Source organism: Thalassophryne amazonica, chromosome 21 (genome assembly GCF_902500255.1).
Source record: "Thalassophryne amazonica chromosome 21, fThaAma1.1, whole genome shotgun sequence".
In the NCBI taxonomy this organism is placed as follows: domain Eukaryota; kingdom Metazoa; phylum Chordata; class Actinopteri; order Batrachoidiformes; family Batrachoididae; genus Thalassophryne; species Thalassophryne amazonica.
Genome location: NC_047123.1, coordinates 5,098,187 through 5,115,368, shown reverse-complemented (window position 1 = coordinate 5,115,368; position 17,182 = coordinate 5,098,187). Strand labels below are relative to the sequence as shown.

The 17,182-nt window shown below is 40.0% G+C and overlaps 1 protein-coding gene across 2 annotated transcripts; it reads left to right on the top strand.

Moving 5' to 3' along the window:
- Positions 1–2: 2 nt before the first annotated feature.
- mpv17 (mitochondrial inner membrane protein MPV17) lies at positions 3–16,678 on the top strand. Of its 2 annotated transcripts, none has more exons than XR_004558413.1 (9): positions 3–139; positions 2,093–2,204; positions 4,634–4,713; positions 9,440–9,555; positions 11,438–11,530; positions 12,302–12,432; positions 15,889–15,921; positions 15,999–16,051; positions 16,123–16,678. XR_004558413.1 is itself a non-coding variant. In XM_034161943.1 (9 exons), the coding sequence occupies exons 3-9, from the start codon at positions 4,641–4,643 to the stop codon at positions 16,190–16,192; spliced, it is 534 nt and encodes a 177-aa protein (XP_034017834.1). In that variant the 5' UTR covers positions 3–139; positions 2,093–2,204; positions 4,634–4,640; the 3' UTR covers positions 16,193–16,678. The 2 variants fall into 2 exon arrangements, 1 of the variants encoding a protein (XP_034017834.1); XM_034161943.1 differs by having other exon boundaries at positions 12,302–12,397.
- Positions 16,679–17,182: the final 504 nt, after the last annotated feature.

The following is a 17,182-nucleotide window of genomic DNA, read 5'->3' as shown; positions in this document are numbered from 1 at the left end:
GCCCAAGACTAGCAGAAAAATGTTGTAGTAGCTTAGGGTATAAATACAGGGCCGGCCCACTGTTCAGGGTTCCTGCTTGCTGGAACACCTAGATTGCTGGTTGGAAGCTTGCAGCTCCTGGGACCCTCAGAACGTCTGGGTATGTTTTTGTTTATCTCACTCATTCTGTAAAACTTAAATTCTGTCAAAATTTGTGACACTTAATTTCTGTTTAATAAATCTCTGAGTGGTGGTCTAGTCCTCAGAGTAATTGTGTTCAAATTTAAGTGACTGGTTAATACCTTCTTTCAAATCAACTGACGCGCGGAATAAGAGGCAGGGGGAGGCGAGGTCACAGGAGACCCCTGAAATATCCCAAGAAACAGCAAATACGACTGATTTTACTTGAACAATCTTGTTTTGTTTTTTAAAGTTAATTTTTTTTTATTATCATCTAAGGGACTGTCCTCAAGGGGGTTTATATTGATTTTTTTTGTACTCTCAGGTGCTTTGGTTCTATGTGTATACTTGTGTAAGCCAACAGCCAAAGTTGTCTCTAGCGCCACACGGGGGCGCCACTTGCTCTGTGATTTCTCTTGTTTTACAGGAAACTCTAGTGCCTCCTACAGGAGAACTGGTTTTGGCCTGTTGGGATATTTTCTGCTGAACTGAAACCCTGCATCTTTCTGATTTTTTATGTTTTTTTGTTTGTTTTTTTTAATATAAGTGAATTTTTGACTTTGTGTTTATTTGTGCTGGACATGAAGCTGGCAAAAAAAAATCTGTCAAAATGTAGCAGGAAATAAAAATGTAAGCCATTTATTGTAACTATTTACTGATGTATTTAATTTTATATTAAATTTATGGATTAAATTAGGGACTAACCCTGTTGTGTCTGATGTTGTGGCTATTTGTGACTGTAATCCAGGATTACATTCACTTCAACACTTTCACCACCTATAGATATACTTATGATGGTCAGGTCCAGGAAGTCATTAAAAGTCTGGTTCTTAGTGTTGATCCAGGACTGTTGCAAACTCAGATATTCAAGATACCTCACTCAGCTTCTCGAGTGCTGCCGTTTGGGTATCTGTTGATTCTGTGAAGCTCCCAGCGTGATCTGTGAAGTCGAGGTCGGTGAGCACTTCCTCTGCAACAAAAACTGTGGGAGCCAGAAACAGAACCCCGAGGAACACCAGGTTACTGGGTCAGAATCTGCCTCTGCACAGCACCAACATCATGGGGATCCCATGATAAGCTGCAGAGAAGCACGTGATTATTCAGGAGGACTCAGAACTGTGATGCTGCTGGTGTTCAGCAGGTGACTGTTCTGTCTCACCAATCACAGCCACTGAAACTTAGAACTCCTTTGGTGTCATTTGTAGCTTCCCTCATCGGTCTCCTTTATGACCTTTTGAAGAGGAGTGGCTCTCCAGTTCTTAATGATTTATTTTGTTGACCTGAGTTGTGTAACACTTAAAATCAACTCCAGACCTTTTATGTGTTGATTAAAATAATGAGGGAATAACAAAAACTGCAATTCCTGTGAAAAGCAAGTGATATTACGCTTTTATTAATTCAGTTAAAATCTAAACGAGCTACATTTGAGCAAAACCATATTTTACTCATTAAGAAAACATGCATATTTTTCAACGGTTTATTTTTTATGTACAAACGTTTTAATAAAACTTTTCCAGTCAACAAAAGTCCTCTGTGAGAAAATTAGAACCGCTTCTTTCCAATTTGTATAATATTACAATTAGACCAAAAGAGGGCAGCAAACGTCAAATTATTTCTCAATTGCTACAGCGGAAGTGACGCACAGGTACGTTTGCGAACTTATGAACAGTTGGAAAAATGCTAATTACAGTTACGACTTTATTTTTGGAGAGGCACTAAATGTTGACTATTATTTTGTATCAAATCTGAGCAGGTATTTTATAATGTATTGCTGACAAAGTATTAATAAATGGCTATCTTTGTCATTGCTTGACAATTTAGTCGAGGTTTTACTTGAAAATCAATTTGGAACACTTTGCATTCTACACTTAAAGTACATTTTAATCAAACAGCCCTGTAGTAAGTAGTTTTTATGTTGTGTTTTTTGTTTCAGTCTATGACTTGGTTTCCAAATGGGCCTGAATGAAACTGATGCGGCGTGGTCGCGAAACGTCTGAGGTGACGTGAAGGCAGCACAGAGGGGGCACGAGGTGTTTTTTCCTGCTGTGAGTATTAAAGCAGAAAAACGGCACAAACACACTTCAGGGTTCCTTAATGCTGTGAGTGCTGATGAGAACGTGGGCCGCGAAACGCAAAATGTGTTTGGAAACAAAAGTTTCAACTCGAGCGAAACGCTGAAGGCCGCGCGTGAAGCTGGTGACGTCATCGAGCAGCGGCCAGGGGCAGTGTTAGATGATTCCAGCCAGCGTGTGGGGAGACAATAACTTAAAAAGTTTGTGTGTGGGCTCTCAGTTGTCCAGGTGGTTTCCATAGTAGATAAGCTTGAATCTTCGACTGGACTGGGTTCCTTTTAACTTCCTTCCTAAAGACACTAACCATACGTTTGAGGACAAGGACAAATTTTTGCATTTGCGCAATATCTCTGAAATTAGAAAGGTCTTGTCTCGGAGTGATGCTGAAAAACTAATTCATGCATTTATTTCCTCTAGGCTGGACTATTGTAATTCATTATTATCAGGTTGTCCTAAAAGTTCCCTGAAAAGCCTTCAGTTAATTCAAAATGCTGCAGCTAGAGTACTGACGGGGACTAGAAGGAGAGAGCATATCTCACCCATATTGGCCTCTCTTCATTGGCTTCCTGTTAATTCTAGAATAGAATTTAAAATTCTTCTTCTTACTTATAAGGTTTTGAATAATCAGGTCCCATCTTATCTTAGGGACCTCGTAGTACCATATCACCCCAATAGAGCGCTTCGCTCTCAGACTGCAGGCTTACTTGTAGTTCCTAGGGTTTGTAAGAGTAGAATGGGAGGCAGAGCCTTCAGCTTTCAGGCTCCTCTCCTGTGGAACCAGCTCCCAATTCAGATCAGGGAGACAGATACCCTCTCTACTTTTAAGATTTGGCTTAAAACTTTCCTTTTTGCTAAAGCTTATAGTTAGGGCTGGATCAGGTGACCCTGAACCATCCCTTAGTTATGCTGCTATAGACTTAGACTGCTGGGGGGTTCCCATGATGCACTGAGTGTTTCTTTCTCTTTTTGCTCTGTATGCACCACTCTGCATTTAATCATTAGTGATCGATCTCTGCTCCCCTCCACAGCATGTCTTTTTCCTGGTTCTCTCCCTCAGCCCCAACCAGTCCCAGCAGAAGACTGCCCCTCCCTGAGCCTAGTTCTGCTGGAGGTTTCTTCCTGTTAAAAGGGAGTTTTTCCTTCCCACTGTCGCAAAGTGCTTGCTCACAGGGGGTCGTTTTGACCGTTGGGGTTTTTACGTAATTATTGTATGGCTTTGCCTTACAATATAAAGCGCCTTGGGGCAACTGTTTGTTGTGATTTGGCGCTTTATAAATAAAATTGATTTGATTTTGATTTGATTTGAAGGAAGTTAAAATCTTAGCCAGAGAGAAGAAATTGTTTGAGAGAGGGGTGAAGGAGCCATACCATGTGAAACCCAGCCTTAACCGGGGAGGGGGTTTGAGACATGCTTTGTCCCCTGTTTACAATGGGGTACTCAGATCAAAGCAGTTTCAGTCTTTTATTCATGGTAATGAGTCATTCACGCCATCAGGAGAGGCATCAGTCCCATCGTTAGGAGGGACAGCTACCCTGTCCTTAGGAGGGTGCTAACTAGAGCACAATAAGTGCTAATTAAAGCAATTGTTTAATCACTAGCCAATAGCAGTCTGCCTCTCCGTAGGAGGGGTCTGGTTAGGTTTTAAACTCCAGCTTTTGTGGCTTCTGTTTGTTCTTCTTGACAAGGGTCAGACAGAAGTCAGACTACCAGAGCAAGAATTTTAGCTGAGGAAGCTTCTGCAATTTGAAGCGAAACGTCCTCGCATCAAGCAACCCAGTCCAGTTGAAGATTCAAGCTTCTCTACAATAACTTAAAAAGAATAGATGCTTTTATGATATAACTCATTAAAAAAGTTCTTTCAATTTCTCTGTTTGTTCCCCGAGGTCACCAAAGGAGATCCAATATGGATCTCCATGTTAATTTGGCATCACTCTACATTACATGGAGGATGGGAACTGGAAACTCATGTAATTTACTCCTAATGTATTTAACTCCTCCCCCTTCTGCAGGATAAATACATAACAATCACTTTTCAGTTACTCAGAGCTGTGTGCAGTACTGTCAAACATCTTGTGCAAGTGTCTTTCAGTCACATATTTACATATTTATGTGATTGTTTCATGATAATGACAAAGTACATTTTATTCTTCAGGAAACAAATAGTGGGAGACAAAAGTGAGGCTAAATTTTTTTATTTTATTATTGCTGTAATTGTAATTATTTTTGGCAGAAACAGCCTTCCGTAGATGCAGCTCTTCCTGGATGAAGCAGATTAGATTTGTAACCTTCATTAGCTGGACCCTGATGTGGGTTGTGCTTCCTCCTGATCCTGATCGGAGGCGTTGGTTCTCACTGATGTTGTGTTTTTACGTTGAACCTGTGTGTGTGTGTTCTCCTGAAGGAGGGCGATGGCGGGCCTGTGGAGATCCTACCAGGCCTTGATGAGCAGATACCCCTGGACAGTCCAGATCGTGACTGCCGGTAGGAGAAACTCAAACCCTGAATTACATGCAGCTCACAGGTTTAATGACACCACCGACTGATTGGTCAGTGACAGTAACAATAAACACTCTTGGAGTCGGACTTCAAACTTTCACCTCGAGTCACAAACCACTTGTTTTATGAACACATACAGCAAAACCACAAAAACTGTCCACGTCCAAATACTTCCTGTCTGACCGGGTGTTGAGAGACGACTTGTGGTATTGATTGTATGAGGAAGATGGGAGTGGTGGTGAAGTATGTGAGGGTGGTGCAGGACATGTCTTAGGACCATGTGATAGCACTGAGATGTGCAGGGGCAGCTGGCCACTAGAGGGTGATGTGGTACGAGTCTCTGTGGCGCCTTGGGGCAATTGTTTGTTGTGATTTGGCCTTATATAAATAAAATTGATTGATTGATTGATTGACTATGATGTTTGCTGATGACATTAATATCTGTAGTGAGTAGAGAGCAGGTTGAGGCAAACCTGGAGAGGTGGAGCTATGCTCTGGAGAGAGGGGGAATGAAATTCAATTCCAGCGATATTACAAGGTGCCCATATGCAGACATTATATTATATTGGCTTTGCAGTGTTTAATTTAGTTAATATCATTTATAGAGTTTTGATTACACATAGGTTTCAAATACCCAAACATTTGTATTCTAACAAAAATCAAATGTGAGGTTCTACTTTTGGTAATTCATTAAACATCAATTACCATGTAATCAAATTGTTTATAGATGTATTGTTTGATAAATGACCAGACAGGTTTCCTGATGACACTCAGTGATGAAGTGATCGTCAAAACCTGATTGAATATAATCAGGTTTTAAAAGTTATAAACCACAGCTATCGCAGATATTGTTTTATCACTCCAAAAAAAATTGTGAAAAGGGTTTCTCAAGGTGCTTGAATATTTTACACATTTATAAATACTACAAAAGTTGGCAGCATTTCATTAGTTTTATGAGGTATAAATACAGTATCGGGTAATTTTTTTTTTTTCTCATGCATTAAATGGCTGAACAGGTCTTCAAGATGTAATATACTTTAGTTACCACTAGATGGAGCCAGAATACTATCAACTGCCATACAATGAACTTTGTGCCCAGACGAAGTTAGCTGTAAAAAGTTCAGAACATTGAAATACAAATCACGAACAGTTGGGTCCATAAGTATTTGGACAATGTCGCCGTTTGTGATTTATAGTCTTTGCACCGCCACGGTTCAGGTGAAATGAAACAATCAAGATGTGGCTGAAGTGTCAGCTGTCAGCTTTGATTTAAAGGATTCAACAGAAATAACACAATAATTTTAGAGTAAGACATTTTTTAAAAATACGCAGTTCCTCAGTATTCAGAAGCCAAATGTAATTGAACCACCTGGATGAGAATCTTTTGCAGTAGATGAGTGGCTGAAGTCTGGACATCTTGAGGTCCACCGTGAGTTTCCAGACGTGCTGCAGCCTCACTCACCTGCTGCTTCTTTGTGAGTCTTTCTGCCTTCAGTTTTGTCTTCAGGGAGGGAAACTCAGCTCTCGTGGGCTGAGTTCAGATGACTGAAGCTCTTCGGTTGCTTTGGAGGTGTATTTTGGGTTATTCTTAGCTGTGAAGCTTCGTTCTGTCAGTTTAGTTGAACTTGGCTTTTAGCTTTAATTTGTGGACATGTGCACCTGAATCTCCTGAAAAGAGCAAGATTCAGTCTTACTGGCTCAGTGCTGATTTGATAGTTGACTGTTTATTGCTTCATTTAAAGCGAGGCATTAAATTTATATGTTGATCACCAAAAAAAAAAAGCTTGAATGTTAATTTGAAATGTTCATTGTGTTTAAAACTTTAAACCCCACAACAAGCTGGCAGATGTGAAAGGCAGAATTTCTGAATAAAAAATAATAATAATAAGATGTCTGATCTCTTCTCACCTGTAGTCGTTGTTACAGGTTGGTAATATGCATTGACGTTGGGCCCATTTTATCAGAGTTATGACCCTTGAATCAAAGAAATCTAGACTCCTTCAGATTCATGAGTCGTTGCCACATTTTTACAGCCAGTTTGTTTGTTTTTTTGTTGTTGTGTTTTTTTTTGTTGTTTGTTTGTTTGTTTTTTTGAGGCCTTGCCAGAGGATGAACACATGAACATTTCCAAGTCACTGAATATGTTTTGGACTTCATTTCCATCAATCATTAAAAAATCCAACTATTATAGTACTGCATGATAAATCTATGTCAGGTAGCACTTACCAAAAATTGAGTGACCGTGCTGGAAGGAGACTAGTGAGGGAAGCCACCAAGACACCCAGACTACTCTGAAAGAGTTTTGAGGCTTGTGTGATTAGAGAAACTGCACTTTTGTTGTCTGTTGCCTCACCAGTTACACAGCGTCACGATGAAGTGGTGAAGAGGAGGATTTTTCTCACAAAGAACGTGCAGTTTGGTTAAACTGAGCCTAGATTTGATCTGTCGTCCTGTTTGACACTTCGACATGAAGCTGTGACCGAGCGTGCAGCGTAGGATTTCTTCTTTTTTTTAATGGTTTAGGACATTATAATTAGGGATTTACTGATCAGATATTGGCAAGAATTATTGGGAAAATTACTGCTCGCCTGAGTCATGTTGTAGTATGTTTTCATTTAGGTCTGTAGGATATTTGTGTCACAGTTTGAGTTGAAGTTTTGTGAGTTGGTGAACAAAGAACGTCCAGACAAACGTATTTATTGACAGATTATCAGGTTGTTATCAGTAGATATTAAAGGTTCCAGGGTCTGTATCATATCGGGCACAAAAAAGTGCGACTGTGTCATCCTGAATTATAACTCTTATACTGCAGAAAACATGTTTTGTGTTTTTGCTCTTACTATAATCAGAATTGTGCTGTTTTCTCAGAGGTGCAGGACTTGCAGGTGCAGTGAAAAACATTAACAAACAGATGACATTTTTAATGTAAGCTTCTTCTCGGTCTTCTGAAAGTTTTTGTTTGGGACTAAATTATAGTTTTCACAGTTACAGAATGTGTCTGGATGTTATCAAACCTGGAAGGTTTTTCACTGTCCACCACCAAAAACACACTAAGACCATTTTTAAGGCGTTACACTGACACGGCAGATCTCCTGTGGTCTCAGCATCCCACTCTCCTCAATTTAATGTGTTTCAAACATTAAAATTCTTGTAAAATCTTGTTCAACCTTTGGTTTCTTTCTCCATCAGTGTCCTGAGAGCCTCCGTTCACTGTCCGTATGTAGGTTTATGTCTGTTTTAAAGGGAGGATTGTTGCTTTTGAGCGGCTCGTTAAAGTTGGAGGTTAAGGTTAGCTGAGAAGGTTATGGCTCGTTTAGGTGTCTGAGTCAAAGCCACCTGGACAGATGTGTATTTATTGTTCTCAGGATGTGCGTTTGACATTTTCTGTTGACTTGGTGTATTTTCACTTTATTGTTCTTTGACAAATGAAGGAAAGCTCCTCTGCACCTGAGTCTGTGTTCTTAATCTGTGCAGCCAATTTTGGAAGTGATGTCTGTGTTTCTAACAGTTCAGTGTTGTTGTTTGGCAAATTAAGTATTACGGTGCATCCAGAAAGTATTCACAGCACTTCACTTTTTCTGTTACAGCCTTATTCCAAAATGGATGAAATTCATTTTGTTCTTCAAAATTTTACACACAATACCTCATAATGACAATGTGAATTTTCTTTTAGATTTTTGTAAATGTATTTTTTTTAAACTAAGAGATCAGATGTACATAAGTATTCACAGCCTTTGCCATGAAGCTCGAAATTGATGCATTCTCTTTCCACTGATCATCCTTGAGATGTTTCTACAGCTTAACTGAAGGCCACATGGGGTAAATTCAGTTGGTTGGACATGATTTGGAAAGGCACACACCTGTCTACATGTAAGGTGCCACAGTTGACAGTTTCAAAAATAACTTTTTTCATGTTGTCATTATGGGGTTCTGTGAGGGGAAAAATGAATTCACTCCATTTTAGAATGAGGCTGTACCATAAAATGAGGAAAAAGCGATGTGCTGTGAATACTTTGTGGATGCACTGTAAATGTTGACCAGGAAATGCGGAGTTCTGCTAGTTTTCAAGGTTTTCAAACATGTATTTCTTTAAACTCTCTAATCAATCAATTCAATCAATTTTTTTTTATATAGCGCCAAATCACAACAAACACTTGCCCCAAGGCGCTTTATATTGTAAGGCAAGGCCATACAATAATTATGTAAAACCCCAACGGTCAAAACGACCCCCTGTGAGCAAGCACTTGGCTACAGTGGGAAGGAATCTAATCACAGCCATTGAAGCTTTTAACACCTTCAAAGTTCTCATGGTTGTTTTGGTGGCTTCCCTTACTTGTCTCCTTGATACATACAGATCTGCAAAATACTCCCAGGGTCTTTGCGTTTCTTAATTATCGTCTGGCTTTACAATCAAGTCGTAGTCAGAGTTGGCTGTGATACTTTGTAGGCTTTGTTGGTTATTGGTTGGGTTTGGAATGTTTGCTTCGGTTGATCAGGCTGCTTTTTGGGACATTCTGAGAATTCATGGGATCCCAAAAGGTTTCTGGACATCACCTGCAGGCTGGACATGGGTTCTGTGCAAGCTGGGCAAATGTGACAGTGTGGGGGTGTGCGCTGCTCTCAGCATGCGCTCCCACACACTGTCACATTTGCCCAGTTATCAGTGGTAATAAGACTTATTATGACAGTGTTCCTCGTGTTTGTCCTCCAGGCTCGTTAATGGGTGTTGGTGATGTCATCTCCCAGCAGCTGATTGAGAGAAGAGGATTGGCTCGTCACAGTGTCCAGCGGACGGCTAAGATGATGAGTATTGGTTTTGTCTTTGTGGTAAGTTTGTTTGACTCTTACTGAAAACTTTACCTGTGTTTACTAATTAAGAACGAGACCTGAAAGTGACAGAAACCTCTGCTGTCTGAGACAACGCCGGCCTGGACACGGTTTCTGTGAGTGATTTGCACAGTGGGAGAAGAATCTCAAAAAATCTTCCCAATGAGATCTGGTGTTCCTCAGGGATGTGTTCTGGCTCCATCACTGTTCAGTATTTGCATGGACTGGGTGTTGGGTAGAGTTGTGGAAATCAGAGTTTTGGCACTTTCATTGGCGAGGAAAGGTGATGTTTGTGGAATTAATGGATACCCTGATCGTTTGTGCATGAGCCGACATCAATGCAATTACGTTGGTTGGTCAAATACGATTTAAAATTTAGATTTAAACACGGGCACATTTAAAAAGTTGCAAAACAATTTAAATATGCAAAAAAATCTGATATAAAATAATTTCCATTGAAAACAGTCGTTTATATTTTCAACTGAACATTTTAAAATTCAAGTAATTTCCAAGATCCCAAAGTTAGGCAGTCATGTTGCTATAAATTCTGATCACCTCATCATCAGTTATCACCTGATATAATGTCCTTCATAGCCTGGATTTTTTTTTTGTAATTTAATTACTTTATTTATTTTCCAATTCATGCATTTGTAAATAATTTGTGTACCTGATTATTATATTTTGAATAATTTTAAATTTTGAATCTGAATTTCTTTTGTTTTTGATCATGTTTAGTTCAGTGAATTCATTGTATAGATTTGGCTGTTTATTTTTGGTTGTGAATTTATTGTAAATAAGAACTACCAAATCATTTCAGTTATTTTCTTGATTGTTTTGTCCATAAAATGTTGGATCAGCATTTTCAAAGAAATCCATGATGGCGTCCTCAAATATCTTTTGTCCCCCACTCAGAATTCATTTTCAGTTTATAGTCATAGAGCAGCAAATAAACATAAAATCAAAAACATAAATAAAAAATATATATATAAAATATTCAGAGTTGAACAGACAAATTGGATATTTAAAATAGAGCTGAAACAACTAATCGAGTTAATCGATTATTAAAATAGTTGTCAACTAATTTAGTCATGGATTAGTTGCTAAATAATTTTGTTTTACCGCAAATGTTTTGTTTCTTCCATATAATCAACTGTTTCTGCAGTGCGGCGTTGCTTTGAATCTTGAACAAATGAAGCAGTGCTTTGATCTGCTGCTTCATTGGTTCTTTGTTTTATTTTGCTTTATCTTAAATTTTTCCCACTAAAACCCTAAAGAGCATATATCTGAGTAATATTTACCTTTTTTATGTTAAACCGACCTGTTACGGTCTTCTGAAACAGTTGATAGATGTATTTTATAACTTAAAAATGGGGCCGATGCTAACGCATTAGCATGTCTGTGGCATGTCTATGGAAAAAAAAAAAAGATTAATCGAATGAATAATTGACCAATTCATCGATTACTAAAATAATTGTTAGTTGCAGCCCTAATTAATAAAAGACTTAAGATGATTAATCAGTTATAAGCATAGCTGGTGATTAATTTCATAGTTGATTAATCACTGATTTCTCATTGCAGTGTCACCAGCTGGATCCACCAATGGGCTGCTATCATTTTATGCTACTGAGACATATTATTGGTCCTACATATAACCATATGGCACGTTTGCTGGAAGTGATACTTACCTTCATTAATGCCAAACACACACCTGTTACAACACAGTTATAACAGTTGTGTATTATGTCTGGTCTCAGCTGTTACATCTCGCACTTTGGACTTTGTCGCGTTGACGTTATCTCGTCAGAATTTGAAGTCCTCAGCTCTGCAGACACTCATGTGCAGAACATTAATACAAAGATATTTGATATCTTTAATTAAACAGGGTCCAGTAATCAGCAGTTGGTACAAAATCCTGGACCGGCTGGTGGTTGGAGGAACTAAAAGTGCTGCCATGAAGAAAATGCTTGCTGACCAGGTGAGACTCCCCCCGGATGATGGTCTGCAGTGCAAAAATGTTCTGTCATGTTTACAAAGCAGAGATGAAACCAGCAGAAGCAGATGAGTGAAAACTTGTTCTAACGTTCAACGATCCGTCCCAGAAGGTCAGCGTTCAAAACGGTTTCTGTTCCTCAGTAAACCTCAGAGGGAGGGCGTCTGTGATGAACCGCCAAGATCCATCATTGCACCATGGTCTTCTGATGGCATTCTTAAGATGTTTGAAAACTGTGTGTGTGTGTGGGTCTCATGTTATCATGGTGAAACCTGCTTCACCTGCAGTCTCACAGAAACCTCCACTGAGGGGCCCTGATACCTGTAATGTTCTCATGCCAGATAAACTCGTGCTGGCTCAGATTCACAAAGGAAAAGGAAGGAGGTCCAGGTCCACTCTGGAGTTCTTGTAGCTTTGGGCTGTTCTTCGTTTCCAACTCGGCCATTGGTCGTTTGTTACGTCTGCAGTCTGGACGTTTACGAATCAGAGATAAAACACACACTCTGGGTTTCTTTTCTGTAATTGTTGCAGTTTGCTGCAACGATGAGTGACAGAAGCTTCTGGAGATCGTGCCCAGGACACCCCCCCCCCCCCCCCCCCCCAAAAAGTAGAGGGATCAACTCTGGTTCACATCACCTGCGTATTACAAACCCAGATTCTTGACATTGAGTCTCGTTCCGTCGGCTCTTTCCACGTAGGATCGTCGTCGTTTTCTGTTCGTGTGATGCGTCTCTTTGTGTGTTTGTGTGTCTGTAGTTGTGTTTTGCGCCATGTTTCCTGGCAACGTTCTTCTTGATCTCTGGCACTCTGAACGGACTGACGGTGAAGGAGAACATCGCCAAGCTCGAGAGGGTGAGGTCACATTATGTCTCATCAACATCAATCAGGTACAATTGACCTTCCACCAGTGCATGCTGGGAAAATCTACTTCTGTTTGTTTGCACACCTACGCTGACGATAAAGTGAATGTTTGTTGGTGCTGGGACGCTCAGATAGTTTGTCCTTGTTGTGTTGACTGACACATGCGTTACTGGACACGTGTCTGCTGAGTGGTTTGATGTTCAGGTTTGTCTTACTGTGACGGGAAAGTCTGAGCACGAGTAGGAGACTAGTGAGGGAAGCCACTAGGTCACCCTTCTCAACTGTGGAGTTACAGACGTCAGCGACTGTGACTGGAGCAGCTGTGCGAACAGCAGCTTGTCTGTTGCAGCTTTACCACAGAGACGCACAAAGAAAGTGTTTGTTCGAAAGCAAACATGAGATCGAGGCTCGACTTTGATGGAGAACTCCGTGAGCTTCTGTGTGTTTTTGGATCCCAGCTTCAATCCAGATGGCATGGACTGTACTGAAGCAGAGTCCTGAGAGGAAACACCAGCAAATGTTTCCTGCAAACAGCAGCAGACAGAAGAGCAAGTTTGCTTATCCTGTGTGAGGCAGAGTTTGACCCCACGTGCTGCCCTCGCCGTATTATTAGAAACTATTTCCTGTGGCAGAGGAAGCGATGAAAGACGGAGAGCGCAACTTCGGAAATTATCCATGACTCATACCTTTGTGTGTGTGCGTGCGTCCGTCCGTCCGTGTCTCAACTCAACGTTAACTGTCATGGCAGGTTGTTGGCTCTAACTTCCATCAGTGCATTGCTTACTGCCACCAGTTGCCATCAATTATTCAGAAAAGGAGACATGAAGGTAAAGCCCGAAAGGTCAATGTGCTAAATGTCAGAATAGACGGAAAACAAATGACAAATGTGCTCATTACACACACACACACACACACTCATGGCATGCAGGAAAATTAAAGGAACCCCTGGAAGCAGACCAGAGCTTTCATTCGCATTTTACCTACTTGTGACAGGGTGAGACCCCTGCCGCTGCAGGGCCGTGTAACAGCGGGGGCCCCCACAGTATTTACTTTGTGACCACCTATAGTATAGCTGCATTTTTACCAAAACCAGTAACAAGTTTACATTTTTTTTGTTTGTGTGTGTGTGTGTGTGTGTGTGTGTGTGTGTGTGTGTGTGTCTGTCTCAGCTGATCAGCACCACGGACAGCTCTTCTTCTAAAACTAACAGCATGCGTGTGCAGTTTGTCTCACAGGCTATATGTTTTTGTTTTTTGTTTTTTAAAAGATTCTCACTGTTAACTCCTCAGCACATTCGTTACAAAGAAACGTGACCAACATTCGTGACAGAAGAATAAAAGGATCTGTTTCAGAGCTTAATTTACTTTAAACAGGAGAGTTTGTCTGGGCACTCAGATTGTTGTGGGACTTTGGGGACGTTTAACGTCAAACACCTACAACAATATTTAACTGTCAAAGCTCAGTTTCATCTGTTTAATAACGACTCTCTCTGCATATTAACATTGTTGAAAGATTTTTTTTTTTTAAACTGTCAACTATTTAATTGACAAGCTAATTTTTTATAGCTGCTAATTAAACAGGTTTTAAACATGAAGCTTGTCCAAAGTTTTTCTTCACTTTTTTCCTCGTGTCTGTGTTTCTGGTCCACCTTCTGAACCTCCTCCTCCTGGTTCTCTCCATCACATCTGACCACCTCAGACTTTTCTGGACTTTCTGATTTAGTTCTCTTCTTCGTGTTTATTTCTTTGTTTCATCTCCTGCACTCTCTTCATCATCTGTGTCTCAGCCCAACGTACCTCACTGCTGTCTTATGACCCTGACTTTTAACCTCTGCTCGACGACTCTTCTTCACACTGGGAACCTGATAAAAATTAAATACAAAGATGTTGATTTCGAGTTCTGATGACCTCACTGACCTCGGAAAGAAAATAAACCACATCACGGTGGGGGATCCTGATTTCAAGATTCTGAATGTCAAATCTGACTGTCCAATACATTACAAGATGAAAACTATGAATGGACGTCTTCTAGTATTTCACAGTGATCCACCCACCCACACACACACGTTAACTGATTCTTTTACTTTAGTCCTTTTCAGTTCAGTAACAAATGCACACAAACGTTCATCTAAAGCGTCAGTCGATCAAACAGCAAATTAAATTACAGAACGTGAGAGTCGTGTCTGTCATCATGGCATAGCTGCGGACAAAACACCGGCACGCCGCAGTGATCACAAACGCAACGTGTTGCACACAAAAACATGAACAGCTCGTTTCACATTTTGTTAGGCAATAAAGCAACAGTTAAAAACAAAAACAACTTTACATCTTCATTAAAGTGAAACAATTTTCATGTTTGAATATTCAGAACAAAGCACCTGTGACTTGGTGCTCCAGGTCACACAAGGTCGTCTGTTCTTAAAAAGTGTAAGGAAAAAACAAAAAGAAACTTGCTGACGTCTTTCTGACGCATTGACCTGCAGCGGTAACTTTGCCTCAGGTGGCGACAGAGCTTGTTTGGCCATAATTAGAAAACAATTCCACCCTGAAAAAAAATATATATATAAAAAAATAACATTTTGTAACTGCAGCTTGAGTTTTTATATGTTAGGAAACATTAAGGTGACCTTTAAGTAAACGATAGAGAATTTTATTATGTTTTTGTGTGAGTTGGTGTGAATTTATATTTGTACTTTATAGCCCAACAATTTTCAGTTCCACCATCTACAAAAAAACAATTAGAAATACAAAATAAATTATATATGCAATAGAAAAATGTACAAAACTAGGACGTTGACCTGTGGGGAACCACGGGTTCTAGATGTGGTCGTTTGTACTATAAACGGCGAACAGATGACTTTTGGGAAAATGTATTTAGTTATGCTACATTTTTTTTTAAGTATTGACAGAAAACTTCTGGGCTTCAGTTGTTCAATTTTCTAAAATGAAATTTTGTCATCAATAAGCTTTTCTGGAGCTGATTGACCAGGACAATATTCCATGAAAATAACCAATAACTGAAGTTTTATATTTGCACTGTGACAGTGTTCAAATCAGATCAAGTTTTCTTTTTTTCTTTTGTCCTGTGTGTTTCTGCTGTTTTATTTGGAGTGTGAGCATATTAGGGTTTTGGGGTCACATGCAAACAAAAAATGTCCAGATTTGAATCTGCTATCTGGGATGTTGGAGGATGGATCAACTGATGAATTTTGTCAGGTCTGCAGCAACCTCACAGACTTTTATTTTGAAATACAGGCTCTTATTGTGAAAGTGCATATTGGGCTAATCACCTTGCCATTTTCATGACTTGAGTCCTCATGAGAAAATACATAAGTATGACAAAGGATGAAAGTCAGTTCTTTCTGGATTTTACTTGATGCTCCAGACACAGACACACAGAGGCCACACCCCTTTTATTATATAATTGAAGACTGACCAATTAATTCTGTATAATTGCTTTGTTTTGTTTTTTTTTTCTTTCAGGATTACACAGACGCTCTGATCTCTAACTATTATGTAAGTTTTGTCTTTACGCAACAGAAAGTTTGTATTTCATACGATTTCAGTTGTTGATTGCGTTCGTTTGTTTACAGCTGTGGCCCCCGGTGCAAGTTGCCAATTTCTACTTCGTTCCGCTGCACCACAGGTAAGAACGTCTGACAGAAACAGTCAGCTGCTCCAAACTCGTGCAGAAACTGTCAGACGTGTTGTTGGCAGGCTCGCCGTGGTGCAGATCGTCGCTGTGGTCTGGAACTCCTACCTTACCTGGAAGGCCAATCAGCTGTGAGCGTGATGGCGGGCCGCCCGACGTGGAAGATGACTGTGTGACACGAGGCTTAACTAACTTACATCGCCGTCTGATATCACCAGCGTGTAAAACTGACTCACTGCTAAATGTAGAGAGAACGTCATGTCCAGATGACACGTTCACTCACGAGTCGAAAACAACAAACATTTATTTACGGAAATAAGATTCAGCACAAACAATCTTTAGAATTGTTGTCATTTGATATTAACAAACATTGTTTTGTGATTAAGTAGACATTTAATTCATTTAAAAACATTCTAAATTGTTGTACTTTTTTAAAAATTGTTTTTGCTTTGACGCGCACAATGTTTACACCCAGTCTGTCAAAGCATTCTGGTCTGTCGAGGCCCCACATGAAAGAGTTTGGAAAATAATAAAATCTAAGATGTGGATGTTTGCTGTGATCACACAGAGCTGGAAAGTATTTGTAACGATGTGCTAAGTGTAAAAAAAAAATTAAATAAATACGAAAGAAAATCCAATTTTTTTTCCCCCCAAGTTTTAACAGCTTTCTTTCTTGACATTTAAGTTAAGCATTTTACTCAAACAGAGCTCAACCTTTTGACTGTCTTCAGTTTGAATACAATCCGAGTGGAACAGCTTATCATAAAAAAAAGTGAGGGAAGCCACCAAGGCTTCCATGACCACTCTGAAGCTTGTAACGGCTTCAGAGTGTGTGTGTGGAGCAACTGCATGCTACAAATTTGTGTGTTTCTTCACCAGTCACAGCAAAAGCGAGTAGTGATGGAAGCCACCAAGATTACCATGACCACTCGAGTTACAGTATTCAGTTGGTGTTATTGGAGAGACTGCACAGAACTACCTGTATGTTGATTCACCAATCACCACAAAGAATGAGGGAAGCCAACAACACTCCCACAACCAGGAGTTACCACCTGCAGCAGCTGTGCTTGGAGAGCCTGTGCAGCTTATTGTTTCTTTCTAACCCATCACAGTACAAAATAAGTG